We start from the raw sequence: 17,372 nt of genomic DNA, 5'->3' as shown, positions 1-17,372 counted from the left end.
CACCCTCCCTTTAAGTATTTGTAAGCGTTAATAAGATCCCCCCTCAGTCTTCTTTTCTCTAGACTAAAGAGACCCAAGTCCCTCAGCCTTTCCTCATAAGAGAGATGTTCTAATCACCTCATCATCTTTGTAGCCCTTTACTGGACCCTCTCCAGCAGATCCATGTCTTTCTTGAACTGGGGAGCCCAGAACTGGACGCAGTACTCCAGATGAGGCCTCACCAGGGCAGAGTAGAGAGGAAGGATGACCTCTCTCGATCTGCTGGCCACGCTCTTCTTGATGCACCCCAGGATGCCATTCGCCTTCTTGGCCACCATGGCACATTGCTGGCTCATGGGCATCCTGTTGTCCACCAGGACTCCCAGGTCCCTTTCCACAGAGCCGCTCTCCAGGAGGTCAGCCCCCAACCTGTACTGGTGCATGGGGTTATTCCTCCCCAGGTGTAGTACCCTACACTTGCCCTTGTTGAATTTCATAAGGTTTCTCTCTGCTCAACTCTCCAGCCTGTCCAGGTCACGCTGTATGGTGGCACAGCCTTCTGGCGTGTCAGCCACTCCTCCCAGTTTTGTGTCATCAGCAAACTTGCTGATGGTACGCTCTATCCCTTCATAATTATCACGCCAGACATTGGAACTGTCCACTGGAACCCACTGAAGGGGTATTCACAAGTTCATGTGACAGTATTCATATGACAGTCCCATACAGTTTTCGTTTTGCCCATTTCTCATTATATGAATTAATTAAGAATATCTTTAAACAGCTTTCACATGATCTCTTTATACTGACTCTTATCAGCTTGATATTTAAGTTCTGTTTTCAGTTTTAAGATATTTAATTTACTTTGCACGCCATAAACACAGCAACGGTCCCAGAGAAAAAAAATGAGAGAACGTCTGTGCAGGAGGTATTGCAGAGCTGGCTCTTTTCATTATCTTGCACAATGACAGCTTAAATTAAATATCTGACTGTTATAAAGAATCAACTTACAGCTTGTTGAGCACACACGTTTGCTGCAATGAATACTGTTTCTTTGTAACATTCCACACTCTTATGGTGCCATCATTTCCACTAGTCGCCAAAAGTCCCTTTCTATTGCACCAAACGCATGTCATGACCTGCAAATACCAAAGTAATCATGGCAAAAATGGAATTTAAATCTAAAGCTTAGGTATGTTTGTTCACTAATATTAGGCAAACATTAACCAATGGGACAGAGTATTAGCTACATTATTGAAATACACTGTAACAATGAAATAAGATATATTTTTCTACTTTTACAGTATCGTGTACTGTAATTAAGCGTGCTTTAAAGGATGCTACACTTTTTTCAGACCCACGGCTCCACAGGCCACTACTGCACAGGATACTGGACAAAGATGTTAACTACTGTAACAGAAAAAATAATGCAAATTAAGATCAAGTCTAAGAAAAGATTTAGGGTGATTCTGCTGACTTCAGGTACCGTGAGGACACTTTCATGTCCCCTTTAATTGAAGCTTCAAAGCACCCAAGCATTTTTCTGCATCAGAGGTACCCTCAAGCATAACTTTATCACCAAAAAATTACTTCTTGTGGGAAATCATTTCAGTCTATATTTGTAAAAAAATAGTATTTTACTTTTGCTGTATTCAACAAAAGAGAGTATTACAATGCATGCAATTTTGGGGGAAATCATGCTTACCCTGTTCTGATGAGCCTCTAGTTTTATGAAGGAACATTTTCTTAAGTCTCCCCCCATATCAGCGAGGGTCTGAGGAACAGTTTGATTATCTCGATCATGTGCTGCGAGAGTTCGCACCAGCTGCTGAGCAGCCCACTGCCTATGTTGTGAAGATAACCTTGAAGAGAGGCAGCAAGCTGCTAGTGCATTAGCCAGCTCCAGAGGGCCTACAGCAGAAGGATCATAGGAAGGATGGGCATACAAATGGGCAATTAAACCTGCTTAAACAAAACAATGAGATGATGCCTAGATGAGTACCAAACAGGATTACACAAATGAACACAGCATTAGCCATAATTTCCAGAAAAAAAGAAAGGGATTAACAAACAACTTATAAGAACGTTGCAATCACGTTAACTATTAGACAAGCACACTCTTCTGACACTAAGAGAAAAATAACCCCCTTTAAAATTTCACAAAAATATCCGAAGAATAGAATTAGGAGTACTCTCTGTTCCCACCACATGGAAAATAGTTGTTCAAGAGCAAGTGCTTTCTGAACAGGAAAATGCCGCCTCTGACAGAGATAAGCTGCTGTCACTGCTATGTCCTTCCTTCCCATTAACACAGCAACAGCTCGGTGCCGAGGCACAGCAGTTGATTTTTGGCTCCCTGACCTCTCACAGCAGAGGCAGCACAACTTTCTGCCTCAGAAAGCCAACAGTATTTTGGCAGTATTCCCCTTAAATTCACTAGGTGGTACAACGGAGGCTGAAAGTTTTAGCTACATGGCTTTGAATACACACACTTTTTGGTAAGTGGTAAAAGATGCAACTATGTAATAGGATCATATTTCTAAGTAAAATTTGTGTATAAACTATAGAACTGTTTTGATTAAAACAAGTCTTGTACATTTTTGAGAGTATATTTATTTACACATTAATCTGGGAAGTCTCTCCTTAAGTACAAATAAGGAATTGAAGATTTGATAAATAACATTTAAAAACAAAGCTGTATCATACCTTTCTTTTCAATTTCTGCTTTATCATAATTTGGCCTCAGTTTGGCCCCTTTGTCTGCCAACAACGCCACGAGTGCTTGAGTAACCACAAAATTCGGAGATGTGACAAGTTTGTTTTCTTCTGCAATTCCTCTTAAAAAACTCGGCAAAAATTTTCGCTGAATTGGGTCATCAACTGTTGTCAAGTTTACACCAGTTGCCGCAGAAATCAAATTCTAAAAATAAATAATTAAAGACAATAAAAAAACCCAGAACAAACAGAAAACACCATTTTGGAAAACATTTTTAGTTGAATAAATCATGCAGAGTTTTAAAGATTTGCCATTTTTTCCCAGTAATTCTCAGCTCCCATCCACTTTTATTTTAACAGGCAAAGATCATGTATAATATGGAATTTCCCTCAGCACAGGAAAGACATGGACCTGTTGGAGCAGGTCCAGAGGAGGCCACGAAGATGATCAGACGTCTGGAGCACCCCTGTTATAAGGACAGACTGAGAGAGTTGGGGTTGTTCAGCCTGGAGAAGAGAAGGTTCTGGGGAGACTTTATAGTCCCTTCCAGTACCTAAAGGGGGCTACAGGAGATATAGGGACAAACTTTTTAGCACGGCCTGTTGCAATAGCATAAGGGGCTAACTAAAAGAGGGAAGATTCAGACTAGATAGAAGGAAGAATTTTTTTTACAATGAGGGTGGTGAAACACTGGCCCAGGTTGCCCAGAGAGGTGGTTGATGCCCCATCCCTGAAAATATTCAAGGTCAGGTTGGACGGGGCTCTGAGCAACCTGATCTAGTTGAAGATGTCCCTGCTCATTGCACAGGGGTTGGACTACATGACCTTTAAAGGCCCCTTCCAACCTGAACTAGTCCATGATTCTCTAAGTCGTCTGCCCTGGGGAATACCCGGTCTTAATGGAACCAACTATCCAGATCCAGGGATTTTAAAAAAAAAAAAAGTATCAAGTAATCAATAATACCAACAAGAACTAAGGAGCTTATAGAACTTTGTAAAAATTATGCAGCTGGTGGTAGGATAAAAGCATTAAAACATGATAAAATCCATTATCCCACCCAACACTCATATTTCTCCACAGTATTTCAAGCTCAGAAGAACAAACTGATTACTCTGATTGCTTAGAAGTTTCCTGATACATATGAAATCCTGCTGCATGTTCACGACATCATCTCTTTCAAAATATAAACAATCTGTGCTCAAACTAAGGGCAATCTCATCACAATTAAGATGATAAAAACACAAGTTATCAGTATGTACAAAATGGATTGCTTCATCTCATGTATAAGTAGTTTAACGTAAGTATTTATGTTGAAATAACAGTCCTACCTGTGTACATAACTGTACCAGCAGTTTTGCAGCACTAGGAGTGTTCGATGCCAAACAGCCTACTGCCGTACTCAGATAGGCAAGACAAGATATAGGCTTGCTGGTTTTGCTATGTATTCCTCTAGATCGCTCTGTTGAACTTGACACAGTGGATGGACTTGTGGAGAGGCCTGCTCTCCCTGCCGCAGCAAGGCACATTAAACGAACCAAAGTTCTGATATCTGTTAATCCCAAGGATTCAAGACCAGCTGCCAGGCTACAACTGGAACCACTGTCAAAAAAGAATACAAACGTTCTTGGTTTTGTTAGTATGTTTTAAAAGAAAGTTATGTTTGGATAAAACTATTCCCAAACCGTTAGTGGACCCTGCCTGTCTGATGAGTTGGACATTGTTACCGTGCAGGGGGAAAGGGGAAGAAAGAGAAATGACATTGCAGCCCCTCCACTCCTTTTCTTTTAAGCTGAAGATAAAAACACATTCTAGGCTCGCCCTATCTAAAATCCCTGAGTTTATCTGGAATCATTCAGAAACAAAGTTAGACGGATAATTCATGCTTAGTGTTATGCTACGACAATATGCACTACATGTCAGAGCTCTGTGATGTCTTCATAGCTGCACATTCTTGCACAAAGCCAGTTTTTAAATCCTCATATCCCATCAACTCCCTCACTTCATCTTCTTTCCTCTAATGTTTACCTCTAAGTTCTAATACTTGCCTTGAACAAAAACTCACTAAAGACACAGCATCTTTAGGTTCTGAATGGCTGATAATACTAGAGTCCACTTTCCATATAAGATGTAGGAGTTTCTTTCATAAAGTTTGAAGACAGAGTTCAAAAGAACAAAATTAAGAGAACTTTTTTTCTTAATAGTATGATGTAAGTACATAAAATGAGAATCACTTTCCCAAACAGCTTAAAATTGCATCCCTGTCAGACATAACTCGGTAACTGGTTCCAAACAGAAAGGTGGAAGCGTTGCCAAGGATGCTACAAACCTGACAGACAAAAGCGAGAGTGCTCTCATAACCATAGTTCTTGCAAGGAGGACTTGGGCGGCAGCTGTCACTCTTCTTAGAGCCATAACACGGTCATGTGGGTTTACCAGGGCAGCTGCTTGTTCTCCTAAGGTTATCCTGCCAGAAGAACTTTTTTCTATAGATCCATGACAACCTTGGAAATAAGGTTGATTTGTGTTAGTATTTAAAGAAAAACAAAACATTATCATAGAGTAATAGGCGCAGAAGCAAATTTTTTCCTGTTTGCAAATTACTCATTAATTTTTCAACATTTCACACATACAGAAATACAGCGGTAATGACAGAGAGGAAAATACACTCCTGACATATACTCCATAATCTAATTATTCTTTTTTTTCCAAAACAGGTGAGCACAACTTGACAATACTCAAGTTAATATTAATTCCTCTGTTTCCCTTTTCCATTAGAGGGGCCTACAAACTTACATAGTGATCCTCCATTTCATCAGGCTGATCAAAGTAAATCAAAGCTTCAAGCCTTTTGCCAATATAAATGCCTCACACTCCTCTCTAACTCCCCTATAATAAAAGGACAATTTAGAACCGTCTTCACTTCCTCATGGTGGGAAGCAAGAAAGACTGTCAAAATATTTCTGCATTGCCCCTATAAAAATCACACCAAAGGGGAGGCATTTACCTATTTGCATCAATGTTTCTTCCATACTGTTGGTGGCTGTCACCATTGCAACTGAAGCACCCAGAGGGTCACTGTCAGGGAACTGTACGGGTTCAGGTACAATACGTCGATCGTTTAACCCAAGAGGTCCAGCCAGTAATTCAAACTCCTCTTCTCCTGTCAGCTTTTCATCTTCGTCTACATCTAACATATCCCAGTCTTCTAGAATTGGAGATATATAATTAGACTTGGTTACAAAAGCTAAAATATCAAATAATTTCAGTTAATTAAAAAACCAATACAGGGTATAAAATGTGGATTGTAATCTGCAACACAGTAGTCTTAAAATCTCATCTTTTGATGTTGACATAGACACAACATAGTAAATCAGAAAACCAAAATCCCATTCTTGCCCCTCTCCATTAAATTTGATCTTTATTTCTACTGCAGAGAAGTTTCATAGAAGAGTCTCTGAAGCACCAAAGTAGCTGTTTGTTTAAAATACAAAAATGAGAGGTCATCACATCTAGCACAAGACAGCTCCAAAACCTGGAATGTAGTGAAAAGCGCAGACATACAGTTGTGCTTTAAATCGTGATAACAGGTGCATATTTCAAAGGACTCAACAGTAAAGACAGATACTAGAAATTTCTGATCTTCATATTTATCAAAAAAGTATGCATGAACTCTTAGGTAAAAATTATACACCCAGGCTTTTGCTTTTCCTTCCCAGAAAAAAAAAAAAAAAAAAAAAAAAGAAGGACAAGAAAAAAAAAGGGGGGGGGTGGGGTGGAAAGCAGTTATGCATTCCATTCACTTCCCAACCATTTACACAGAAGTCAACTTAAATTTACTGATCCCTCCCCGCTTTATCTTATACCCCATACAGTAGAATCTGAACACCTTTTATCTACTGGAAGTTGGACTTGCTGTTAAGTTCTGGGCGACTCATTTACTCTTAAAGAGACAAACGTGGTAAATCATACAATTGTGACCATACAAGCTACAGAAAGGCCCAGAATCAAAGAATCACCCGGGAAAGGTTTTCTACAATCACTAGAAATAATGTGTTTAAAGTGAAAGCCATCCTCAGGACGCTCTCAGCTAGTACAAAGGTAGAAAGAGTAATAAGCCTAGTGGCCCATTTGTGAGACTTCAACTTATGCTAATTGATGTCTCCTACAAAGGCAGGTCAAGAAATGCATTTGAACATAAGGCTCTGTATGTGCAGTTCTGGATATAATATCTACCCACAATACCTTGTCACCCAAAGTTAAGTATTTGCCATTTCGGCTACTTAGATGAAAGACGTGGGGAAAAACATGTCACTGATTTTTTTTTCCCATTTGAACTAAAAAAATAAAAATAAAATTAAAAGACATCTAGTCTGAAGAAGACTTTAAAGTACACCTTCATGTACAGTTTCATGACAGGTTTATTTGCATGGAAGTACCTTTATGGAAAAATAAAGGTTGCAATGTGAAGTTTTTAACATCTTCAGCAACTTAAAAACATACCTTCATAGACGCTGTCTTGTTTACCTATTAAATCAGGAGCCTGGCCTTTGTACCTGTATGAAAAAATAACAAAGAAAGTAACTGAATGGACCTAGCAATTTACATACATGCACAGTAATTTTAAACTGGATTTACTATTAAATTATTTTACTGTTAGGTCAATGTATATATCATTTCTGGAAATGGCTAGTAACATAGAGACAAACAAAAAGGCTTCTAAAATTGTCGGGGGGGATGGAGGAGGTGGGCATTTTGCAGTACTAATGTGAGAAAGACTCATAAAAATACTGGAACTGTCAGACAAAATTGAAACAAGGAAGTTTTCAAAAGTCAATAAGAATAGGCAACATCCCAAGAAATAATTCCTTGTTTTTCATTTAAAAAACAGAAATATCAAGACAACCTTTTTTCTAAATATGCATTTGTTGAATACAGAGAACGATTTTAAGCCTCAGTTAAAATAAATAAAGACAAAGTCTGCTAGGAATTTAAAAATGCTGATGCTAGTAGACATTTTTGTTTCCTTTCTTTACATAGAGTATTCCACCATCTTGCACTTCTGTACCTTTCAGAAGATGATGTTTTAGATTTACTCTTCAGGGCTAAATATTTCTCTCTGCAGATGCCGCACAATAAATAGTAAGGATTTCCGCTTCCACATTCACCACCAAACCATCCATCTACGTAAGAACCATTGCTACGATAGCCCTGGCGATTTGCGCTACGACCACAACCTGGGTGGTTTCTTTTCATGTGTTGATTGAAGCTGACAACACTGGATTCGCACAGTTCGCAAACCACTACTTCTTCTCTGTCTTCAGATTCACAAACATGCTGCATAGTAAGATTTTCACATGTTATTTGCACTGAATAAATATCTTCATATTAGATATCAAATAGGCCAATATTCTTCGGTGGGTGTTCCTGCCCATTTCTGTTACACACACAGTGATATTTACATGGTTAACTTGTCTAAAAGCAGTGCAGAAATAGACAATTTATGACATAATGAAGAGCAGACCATCTCAGAACAGGAAAAACATTCAAAAGTAAAGTTTCAGAGGATGAAATTTTCCTATTTCATTTCAGACCCGACTCAAAATTCTTGACAGTGTAAGTTTTCACATGTAACTCTGCTAGTTCACATTCAATGCTGCCTTTAAGTTATCTGATTCTCCGCAGAACTTGACTAAACTAGATCCAACAGAGAAAAAATAATCCTTTTTTTCCAAACAATTGGACTTTATATTTACTGAGCAACAATATTTATCATTTGTGTCAATAAATTCCAAGGTTTTGACTGAATATAAAGTTCATATAATTACATTTCTGTCCTAACTCAGTAATTTCATTGTGATGTTCCAGTGAAACAAACTCTCTGAAAAATTCAATATGCATACTGAAACTTGCTTCCACATCAGAGTCAGGTAACATCGTAATTCAGAGACAAAAGCTTAGTCTGGTGGGTTGCTTGTCTAATCTGACATGGATAGTCTAAAGATTAACAAGCTGCTGTTATTATTTTTCTTTGCCACGTCAAATGTATTTTTAGTGGGCTATGCTACAACTGAGTGAGGACTATCACTATATCCTTCCCAGAGAATGAAATATGTGACATAACTGAATTAAGAAAAACTGATTTAAGTGCAAATTAAGTTGCTAGAGATCAGATTTTTTTTTTTTTGGTAAATATTTTTTCCTAAATAAAACAAACATTTACAGCTCTCTCTGTTATCCCACACAGCTAAGCAATCTGGAACACCTACTTGATTTCTAAGTGGTATCATTAAAACAACTATACTAGTTCTGTTGGGGGGAGAAAAAACCCTACGTATATGTAGAAATGCAGAGCAAGAAACACAAGAAAGCACTATTCCTAATCTAAAAGTGAAGCTACAGAATACAAGATTTTAAGCATTGCTGGCATTTAGGAAGATATTTTCAAACAGGCTGTAAGCATATGCATGTTACTTTAAATTTAAAAACATGAACATGCAAAAAGCAGTAAGTTAAAGCAGCCCCCGCTGCAGTCACACACACCCAGGTAGGCCAATCCAATACCTCTGGGATCCACATTCCCAGAATATCATTATCACTAGCCAGGTCTTGCCCAAACATAGCTTCCATTGCTTCATCATCAAGGTCGATTTCCAACTCCTCATCCAAGTTGAAGTCATAAAGCGCCCCTGGATCTTGCTGCAAGGATATCCCTTCTCTTCGACTCTGATTCCTGTGGGCCTGTACAGAGCGGTATAATCCCGCTGAAGTTAAAAAAAAAAAAAAAAAAACAGGAAAGGAAAGTAGAACTTTTATTTTGCATGTAATAAAGATGACTGTACTTTCAACGTTCTTTTGCTTTGTTTTTAACTCTTCTGCTAAACATAATCTACTTATTACCACATAAAACACTTACGTTAAACATACACTGATACACATAGGTGAAGGAGAGTTTTATAACTTTCATGCTAGGTACTAATCCCCTCCTCTTCATTTACTGGATAAGCAAAGACCTTGGACGTCTTTCAATATACTTACCGGCACGTGCTAGCAATGTTCGGGCAGCTAAATCAAATTTGTGTCTTCTCGTTACAGCTGACCGACTTCTAGAAGGAGGTCCACTTGCAGAAGCTGCGTTATCCACATGATCCATATTATCAGGGCTACAAGAATTTGTAATTTTCAGGTAAATCAAACCAAGTTTTAAACAGCCACAGACAGTAATAAGGAAAAATACTAAGATTATATTTATTGGATTTTTTTCCTTCCTTTCATGGAAGGAAAAAAAGGTAATTGGGAATTCAAGAATTTTCAGTTCCACTGCAGCACATCTGTGAGATTTACCTCAAACAAATTAGATGCAGCAACGTCAAGACCTATTCAATGCTTCCGTAGTGCTCAGGCATCGCAGAAATTTTGGGAGAGTGCTCATTTTATGTTGTCAACATTAACTACAGCTCAAACTACGTTTCTTCTCCTTTTTAAAATAAATGAAATCAACATTTCTGGTTTAGCTACCTCAGTCATTCCCTCCTTTGCCAAAAATCTTTTGCAAAACATGAATTTAAGTTACTTAGTAACACTTGTTACTTAGTTTGTTTCTCCCAACTAAAATCTCCATGAAACTCCAACTGAGTTCTCCATAAAACCTGTTTACCTGGGACAAAGTGACCAAGGAAACCTAAAAATGCATATATCAGTAGGTTCAAGGAATCTGAAAACAGTTTTTTCAAAATATATCTTGTAATTGTCACCCTCCCTATTAACAAAGAAGCTGGTATGATTCTTAATAGGTTTCACTCAAAAATATAACCACTACTTTTAGGATCAAAGACAAAACAAAAGAAAACCAATTGTTAAACTCCTTGGTTAATAGTTTAGATCTAACGTTATGAAGATGACTGAGAATGTAAGCTTCAATTCAGTTTCATCCTCTCTGGACAAACCAATAATTCATTTAAAAAGAAAAATGTAGAAAAATACCTGTTCATGAATACACTAAAAAAAAAAAGCCATGAAATTTTGCTTTAGTACTAGGTGTTTTAGGAAAAAAGTAAGCTATGTGCCCTCATTTTTTTGTTCCTCTTTCCTTTTTTTGAAGGAAGGATGCTCAGTTACATTATTCCCCAGTTCTGTGCACAAACAGTACTGGAAAATAAATGCACCATGTACACCTAATTTAATCGCATCTTTGCTTGTACTCATGTAAACAAAATTCAAAAGTGGCAGTACAACATAAAGTTCTGTCAGCAAGAAAGAACTTGTGAGATTTTCAGTTTCAGCAACAGATTACAAGCATTAGGAGAAAATGACATTTTACCTTTCACTAAAGCCTTCCTCCATTTCAGTGGCATCAGCAGAAGGGATATCACCTGGTGACTGCAAATAACAATGATCACCAGATTTTCCACCGCTTCCAGAGACTATTGTCCCATGTCGTGAATCTGCAGTCCCTTCTGACTGGGGCTCTTCATCATCTTCGTTTCCAGGATGCTCTATCATCCACATGGCCAGCACTGTGATATTCTGTGCATCTGCTTCTCCTCTGGCACCTGAAAGCAGGAAAACCACACCTTAGAATTGTATTATATCATTGATGGTGAAAAAGTAATTTTTTTCCCTGTAAATGGCTATAGAACTTAAAAATTAAGTATCCCATGGAAAAAAATTATTTCATATTTATCTAATTTTTCAGTTTAAGCTGATATTATAGTTATAGATTACCTGTAGCTTCCATAGCTTTTGCAATTTGCCTGAGGGAGAACCCCATTTCTAACAATGGAACAGCAATGGCAGGAGGAGGAGGGGATGTTGAAAGTCGGCTGCTTGGATCAGACAAAGCTTAAAAGACAGAAAATGTTAAATGTAAAGCGCGTAAATCTTTCTTTACTATTAACTTTACTAGACCTTACTTTGATGGATTAGCTTCAAATAAGGGAATAATTGCCATTAACAACTTTCCTCTCTACTACTTTCCAGAAGGTAAGACACTTTCTGTAATGAAACCAGATGGTGTTCATTCTTATTGGTAACATATGTATTATGTAAGCTTCTTTTTAATCAAGTAGGATACTGATGGTATTCAAAGAACTATTTCTTTTAACATATTTCTAAGTTTATTCTCATTTAAAACTGTATCAAATTATCTACTTGTAGACTAGATAAAGTTATCCCGGTCCGAATCACCAAGAATCCGAAACGTTATGAGATCACACCAATATGCATTCCTCTTAAGGTATAGAAAGAGAGTTCAACTAAGCTTGTGACATATTTGAAAAATCTCTTTGCAGATGACAGCCATACTTCTGTGCAAAGAGTCTTTCAAGGGACTCTAAACAGGCCAGTTGCTGCCAAAAAACACACAGTCACCTTATCATTTGCCATAAAAGTGAGGTCTGATCAACGAAAGCATCAACAACACACTAACAAACACTGTTGTAAAGACTGTATCATGACTAGAAGCAAGTCACCTCGTTAAAAAAAGAAAAAGATGTGAACAAAGATGCTACAAACTGAGCAGACAAGTTGCTACACAACAAATGAAACAGCTAAAAGACCCAATCAATAGCATAGCTGTAAGAGCAAGAACAAAAAGTTCTATCAGTCAGGAATTTTGAAGTATGGACTTTGTTTCTCAGCACTGAGTATGAAATCTGGAGAATACACTTTAACTCAGTGTCTTCTATTCATTTAATACAAAACACATATATAGGCACTTGCATTTTTTTTTTAGTATTCTCTCCTTTGCATCACAATACTCATTTGTGCTCTTTAGAAGTTCAAGATTCTCAAACAGCCATTTGCTCAGCCTCCTAGCTATCCCATTCTGTATGTATGCTGGAATAGAGCAAGTTTCTGTTTTGAGTAGCACAGCGCAGGTAGCAATGAAATTTCTATGAACAGAAGCCTCCCAGTACCCTCATGTTTCCAGACAGCAGTATAAGGAGCCCATGAAGGTAGGACAGCCCTTTCTATCTCATTAAACAAGATTAATTGGAAGGAGCTACACTGGTCTATGTATCATAAAATACACCAATTCTTGTTTTCTTCATAGTATACGATTTAACAAAAGCTAGAAAATTAGTGCTCTCAACAGTGGCACACAACCAAGGAAATAAGCCCAAATCAGATTAACATTTTGAAGTTATTACCAATTATACTGCATTCTCATTTCATATATGTAGTTTGTAATCAATTCCACCACTTTTAAAAAACTAATTTCATTTGCTTGATAAAGTCTACAGTTAACACAGTCTACAGCTTTTTGTCCTGAGATAGTCATTAGAAGGTTTTCAACAATGCTTTGCACATAAAGTTGCATTAAAAAGAAATCCTGTTGATTTTCAAGGTCGTAAGAAACTACACTGAGCTTCTGCAAATTTACTAACTTGTCCACATTTCTATCTATTTGTACTACAAATTTACCTGTACGATTGGCAGGCCTTGCAGACTGGGAATCAGGAGAAGTCAAACTCTGTCTCCTTCCAACTTCATCTGAGGGAGATGTTGGTAAAGAAGATATTGGAGGAGTCTGAGCACGTCGTGCTGGAAGTACAGTTGTAGTAGGATAACTGGAGAACATTTGCCTTTAAAAAAAGGACAATATACAGGTATATTAAAAAGAGCTATGCTGAAAAAGGTCTGACACAAGAAAAAGATCAAATTAGACTGCACTTGGCACGTCATACTTTACAGCAATTGAATTTTGTAAGGGTAAGGTGCAATACATACAGTGGGGTGGGCAGAAAAACCCCGTTGGAACAGCTTATTCCTACCACCTTTGTCTGCAAAGTTAAATTCTAAGTATGCACCTAAAAAAACCCCTCATAGATCAACAGCTGTCCTAGGAGATAAAAGAGTAAACACTCTTTCCATCTTCCCATTTCCCCACTTTGTTCAGAGCTCAGCCTGACTAATACATCAGCTGAGGCCTTTACTTTCACTGTCCTGGTAATTGGACATTGTTCTGGCTTGTGTCAAATTATGTGTGCAAAGCCTCTAAGAGCAGAAGTCAGACACATCAGCTGAATTAATAAACTTAGAACAGGACTCTAGGCAATGTAAAGCAGATTTCCTTCTACATCACAAATAGCCTCTGCAGACTAACTATCTTTATCTTGTATCTATTTCAGTATGTGAGCGTAGGATAAAATGAGGTCTTGTCTTGCAGGATGCTACCCACAAACTAAGATCTACTCTAGTTTGGCAATCAATAACTATTCGTTAAAAATACAGAATTTCAGCAATTTGTAATTTAAACTATACCAACTAAAGATGAGAACGGAAGGACAACGTAACGAAGGTATTTTCTCCTGTCTTAAAGAATTCAGATATTGCACATATATACAGCATATACTAAAAGCTTAACAGCTTTTTATTCCTAGTAACACATCCTGTAAGGTAAAGTAACAAATTAAACTCTGTCCTCCACAGAGGCAGTTCTTGACAATAAATACAAACATTAACATCTTCAAAGGCTTAGACAGCTAAAGACATATTTTGCATATAAATCACAACTGGTTCCCTACAGCTACAAAATCATATAAGCTGCAAATAAAGACATTTTACCTAAGAAGACTGAGAGGCATCACACCAGGTGATTCTGAAGCTGGAACTGTTTCAGTATCAGTTACTGGAGTAGTAGCAGTGGTAGTATCCTCCAGGGAGCTGCTCATGAAAGATGTCGTGCTAGAAGCAGAAGGGCTGGTTGTAACTGGTGTTTGGGCTTGCTGAGACTGATCACCTTCTTCTACTTGCTGATCTACTTCTGCAACAGAAAAAAGGATGTTACAGGAAATTTAACATAATTGTGTAGGGCAAAATAGTAGCTGTGTTTAAACTTTCAAAAGTAACTATCATTATTTAAAATTCCCCCCAAAGGGGTGTGCAAAAATGCACACCATACAAATACTTCTGCCAAAACCTCATGAACTTATGTAAAGAAATCAGTCTATCAGCTCTTGGTGTTGTCATACCCATCCAAGTTAAACACCAAACAAGTCTTCCCTGATGACAACAGAAGCCATTTCCTTGGTTAGATCTTAAGATATTTAGATTTATGATTGTAACAGCTAGGATTATTCTCTTAGGCAAAAGGGAAAAAAAAAAAAAAAAGCCTCAGACATGGAAACAGAGCTGATTAACTATGAAGCTATTTTTAACTCAGCTGTGTAAGTAAGAGATTTTTGAAGGGTTTTTTTGGTTGGTTTAGAAGTCATCCTTAAGACAGTAAAGAACCAGATAGTGCCCTAATTAGCTTTAATATTTTAGATATTTTTTCTTTGTTTTTTCTTTGATTTAAATAGTTTCCCTGACCATGTAGACTGTAATACATATATTTTTAAGAAGAAAATGAATGATATACATTTTCTCTTCAGCTTCTGTTAGATCAGTGCCAAATATCTCAGAAAAAAACCCCAGAAAATTAAACCCCAATGCCCCACAACCGATTTAGAGATTTTCAGACAGAAACACAGGTTACTTACACCCTGAACATACACGTGCTCAACATCATCTCTTAACAGGACTGCACACAATCACACTTAACAACACCGAACTTTATGGTATTCACGTCACATACAAATCCTTCTGGCAAGTATATACAGAACTGCTCGTTTTTAAAAAGTACTGCAGACAAATTAGAAACTCTTATATTTCTGATTGACTGATATGCATTCACTTTATATTAAAATAAGGAATTGGGGAAAAGGCAAAAGAATCTTTATTATATCTACAAAACAGTAAAACATCTTGGTAAAATTTCTCTGCCCAGTTAAGTTTCCTCTGAAGTATAACCACTACAAAATTACAAGATTTTGTTATTTGTATTATCATTGTTACTATTGATTAATAGAAATTAAAAACCCCCAACAATCTAGCACTACACTTCCATAATTTTGAAAACGTACCTTGTTTAAGTCTGCCACCAAACTGATCCTCCAGCAGCCCATGAACCACTAATTTGTAGATCATAGCTTGTGCTCGTTCCAAATCCGCCAGTCCTAGAGCTCTTTTAATCGGTGAACGCATGACTGCCCGTTTCACCATGTGTCGCATCAGGAACTGCAAAGCAGCACGCATTTCAACATCTTCATGAACAACTGGAGAACTAGCACAATCAGAGTTGTGACCATTTTCTGCCAGCACTTTTGGTATTAACAGTAGTTCAGCATATTTACTACAACTAAGAAGAACACTAAGTGACTTCATAGCACCAAGATAAAGATAAGATAGCTGCACCGCTCTGATTTCTGACTGTACTATATCATGATTTCTTGGAGTATGCTCATGATTCTTTTTTCTTCCTTCAGCAGGTTGGTGTTGGGATTCCACACCTAGAGTTGATGGTTCTAAAGAAAAGGAAGCAATTTCATTTTCTGACTTAGAGCTTGCAGCACTATGTCCTTTGTTATCATCAGCACTTTGTCCTAATCGTATATCTGATGCAACATCACCCTCCGTTTTCTGGTCCACTTCCCCTTTATCTTCAGATTCACGTCTGTGTTTTTTCTCATGTCTCTTCGTGCTTTGCTTTCCCATATCTTCATGAATACCAGTCAGATAGGTAAGGTCCAGCAACACAGTAGCTGTCAGGCCACGAAATCTTGCAACATCAAAAGGCAGTGGTTCGCAGGGCTCCAGATTATACAATGGAGTATCACTAGGCGACCAAAAAGTTGGGAAGCTTTAATAAAGATCAGAATGACACAGGAAAAAGCAAGTGAGGGAGAGACAGGAGGAAAGTACAGGAAATAATGTAGGCAAAGTAAGATGTAAAATATATTTAATAAAATAAACAAACTATTTCTAAAAATTAAATGTAAACAGGGGGAATGAGGTTATGATCAGAAAACAGGGAGATATGGTATCAGAGCAAAGGCGACAAAGCATGCACAGATTTTCGACAACAAGCATTAAAACCCAGAAGCATCATAGAAGTTATCAATTCTGTGCTGACAGAGGTTTCTGCTATACTATTTAGAAATATGCAACAGACTTCTATTAAGACAAACTACCTTAAGCCAAATTTTACCATCAGACCTGAGCTGAATTTGTGAATAGGTATAACAGCTTAGAAAGAAAACATTCCTAAAGTTTTTTCACATTAAGGAAAAACTTTGATTAACCTCACATTCCTGTTTAACTATTCATCACACAGAGCACACTACTAAGGGCTTATGATATTTCTGTCTCTGGTTATGTCAGGACAGATTACCTAGAGAGGACTGACTTTTTAAAAACACAGGTCAGTCAGAAAACCCAACAGACACATATAATATATGTCTGTCTATCTCTCCACCTACATACAGTGATAACTTGTTGTAATATTTAGGACTGTTGCACTTGACTGATTTTCACTCTAAGCAGGACAAAAATTCACCAGCCTGTATTTCCATACATCTTCTATTTTCCATATATCCAGCAGATAAAAGGAAGATTTAAAAGTCCTTTATTATCCCAAAATGTTTTTACATCTTATAATGTAAACTTCTACGTAAAAAATGAAAGCAAGCTCTAGCCTGGTTTTAATTAAGGAGGTACATTCTGAACTTAATTCAATGCATTACCAAGACCTTGCCTATGTTCAAGCACTGTTCTACTTCATTAAAATAATATTTCAAATTATTATAAGGGCACATTTACTTTAAGGCTATACTGTCACATGGGCATACTTGAAAGAAT

At 37.5% G+C, this 17,372-nt stretch overlaps 1 protein-coding gene across 1 annotated transcript in view; it reads right to left on the bottom strand.

The window, feature by feature from the left end:
- HERC1 (HECT and RLD domain containing E3 ubiquitin protein ligase family member 1) overlaps nt 1-17,372 on the bottom strand; it is an 86,573-nt gene that overhangs the window by 23,312 nt on the left and 45,889 nt on the right. The window contains exons 37-51 of the mRNA XM_009886687.1: nt 15,599-16,374; nt 14,259-14,457; nt 13,116-13,276; nt 11,415-11,531; nt 11,011-11,242; nt 9,729-9,853; nt 9,234-9,454; nt 7,759-8,027; nt 7,194-7,246; nt 5,698-5,898; nt 5,020-5,194; nt 4,022-4,292; nt 2,683-2,896; nt 1,682-1,887; nt 988-1,115 (exon numbers count right to left, since the gene is read on the bottom strand). Of these exons, the coding sequence (XP_009884989.1) occupies nt 988-1,115; nt 1,682-1,887; nt 2,683-2,896; nt 4,022-4,292; nt 5,020-5,194; nt 5,698-5,898; nt 7,194-7,246; nt 7,759-8,027; nt 9,234-9,454; nt 9,729-9,853; nt 11,011-11,242; nt 11,415-11,531; nt 13,116-13,276; nt 14,259-14,457; nt 15,599-16,374 (3,348 nt within the window). The remainder of the gene's footprint in view (nt 1-987; nt 1,116-1,681; nt 1,888-2,682; nt 2,897-4,021; nt 4,293-5,019; nt 5,195-5,697; nt 5,899-7,193; nt 7,247-7,758; nt 8,028-9,233; nt 9,455-9,728; nt 9,854-11,010; nt 11,243-11,414; nt 11,532-13,115; nt 13,277-14,258; nt 14,458-15,598; nt 16,375-17,372) is intronic.

This window comes from Charadrius vociferus, unplaced genomic scaffold (genome assembly GCF_000708025.1).
Source record: "Charadrius vociferus isolate BGI_N301 unplaced genomic scaffold, ASM70802v2 scaffold356, whole genome shotgun sequence".
NCBI classification, from domain to species: Eukaryota; Metazoa; Chordata; class Aves; order Charadriiformes; family Charadriidae; genus Charadrius; species Charadrius vociferus.
Note: the sequence above shows the minus strand (reverse complement) of the source record. Positions and strands in the feature narration are given on the sequence as shown.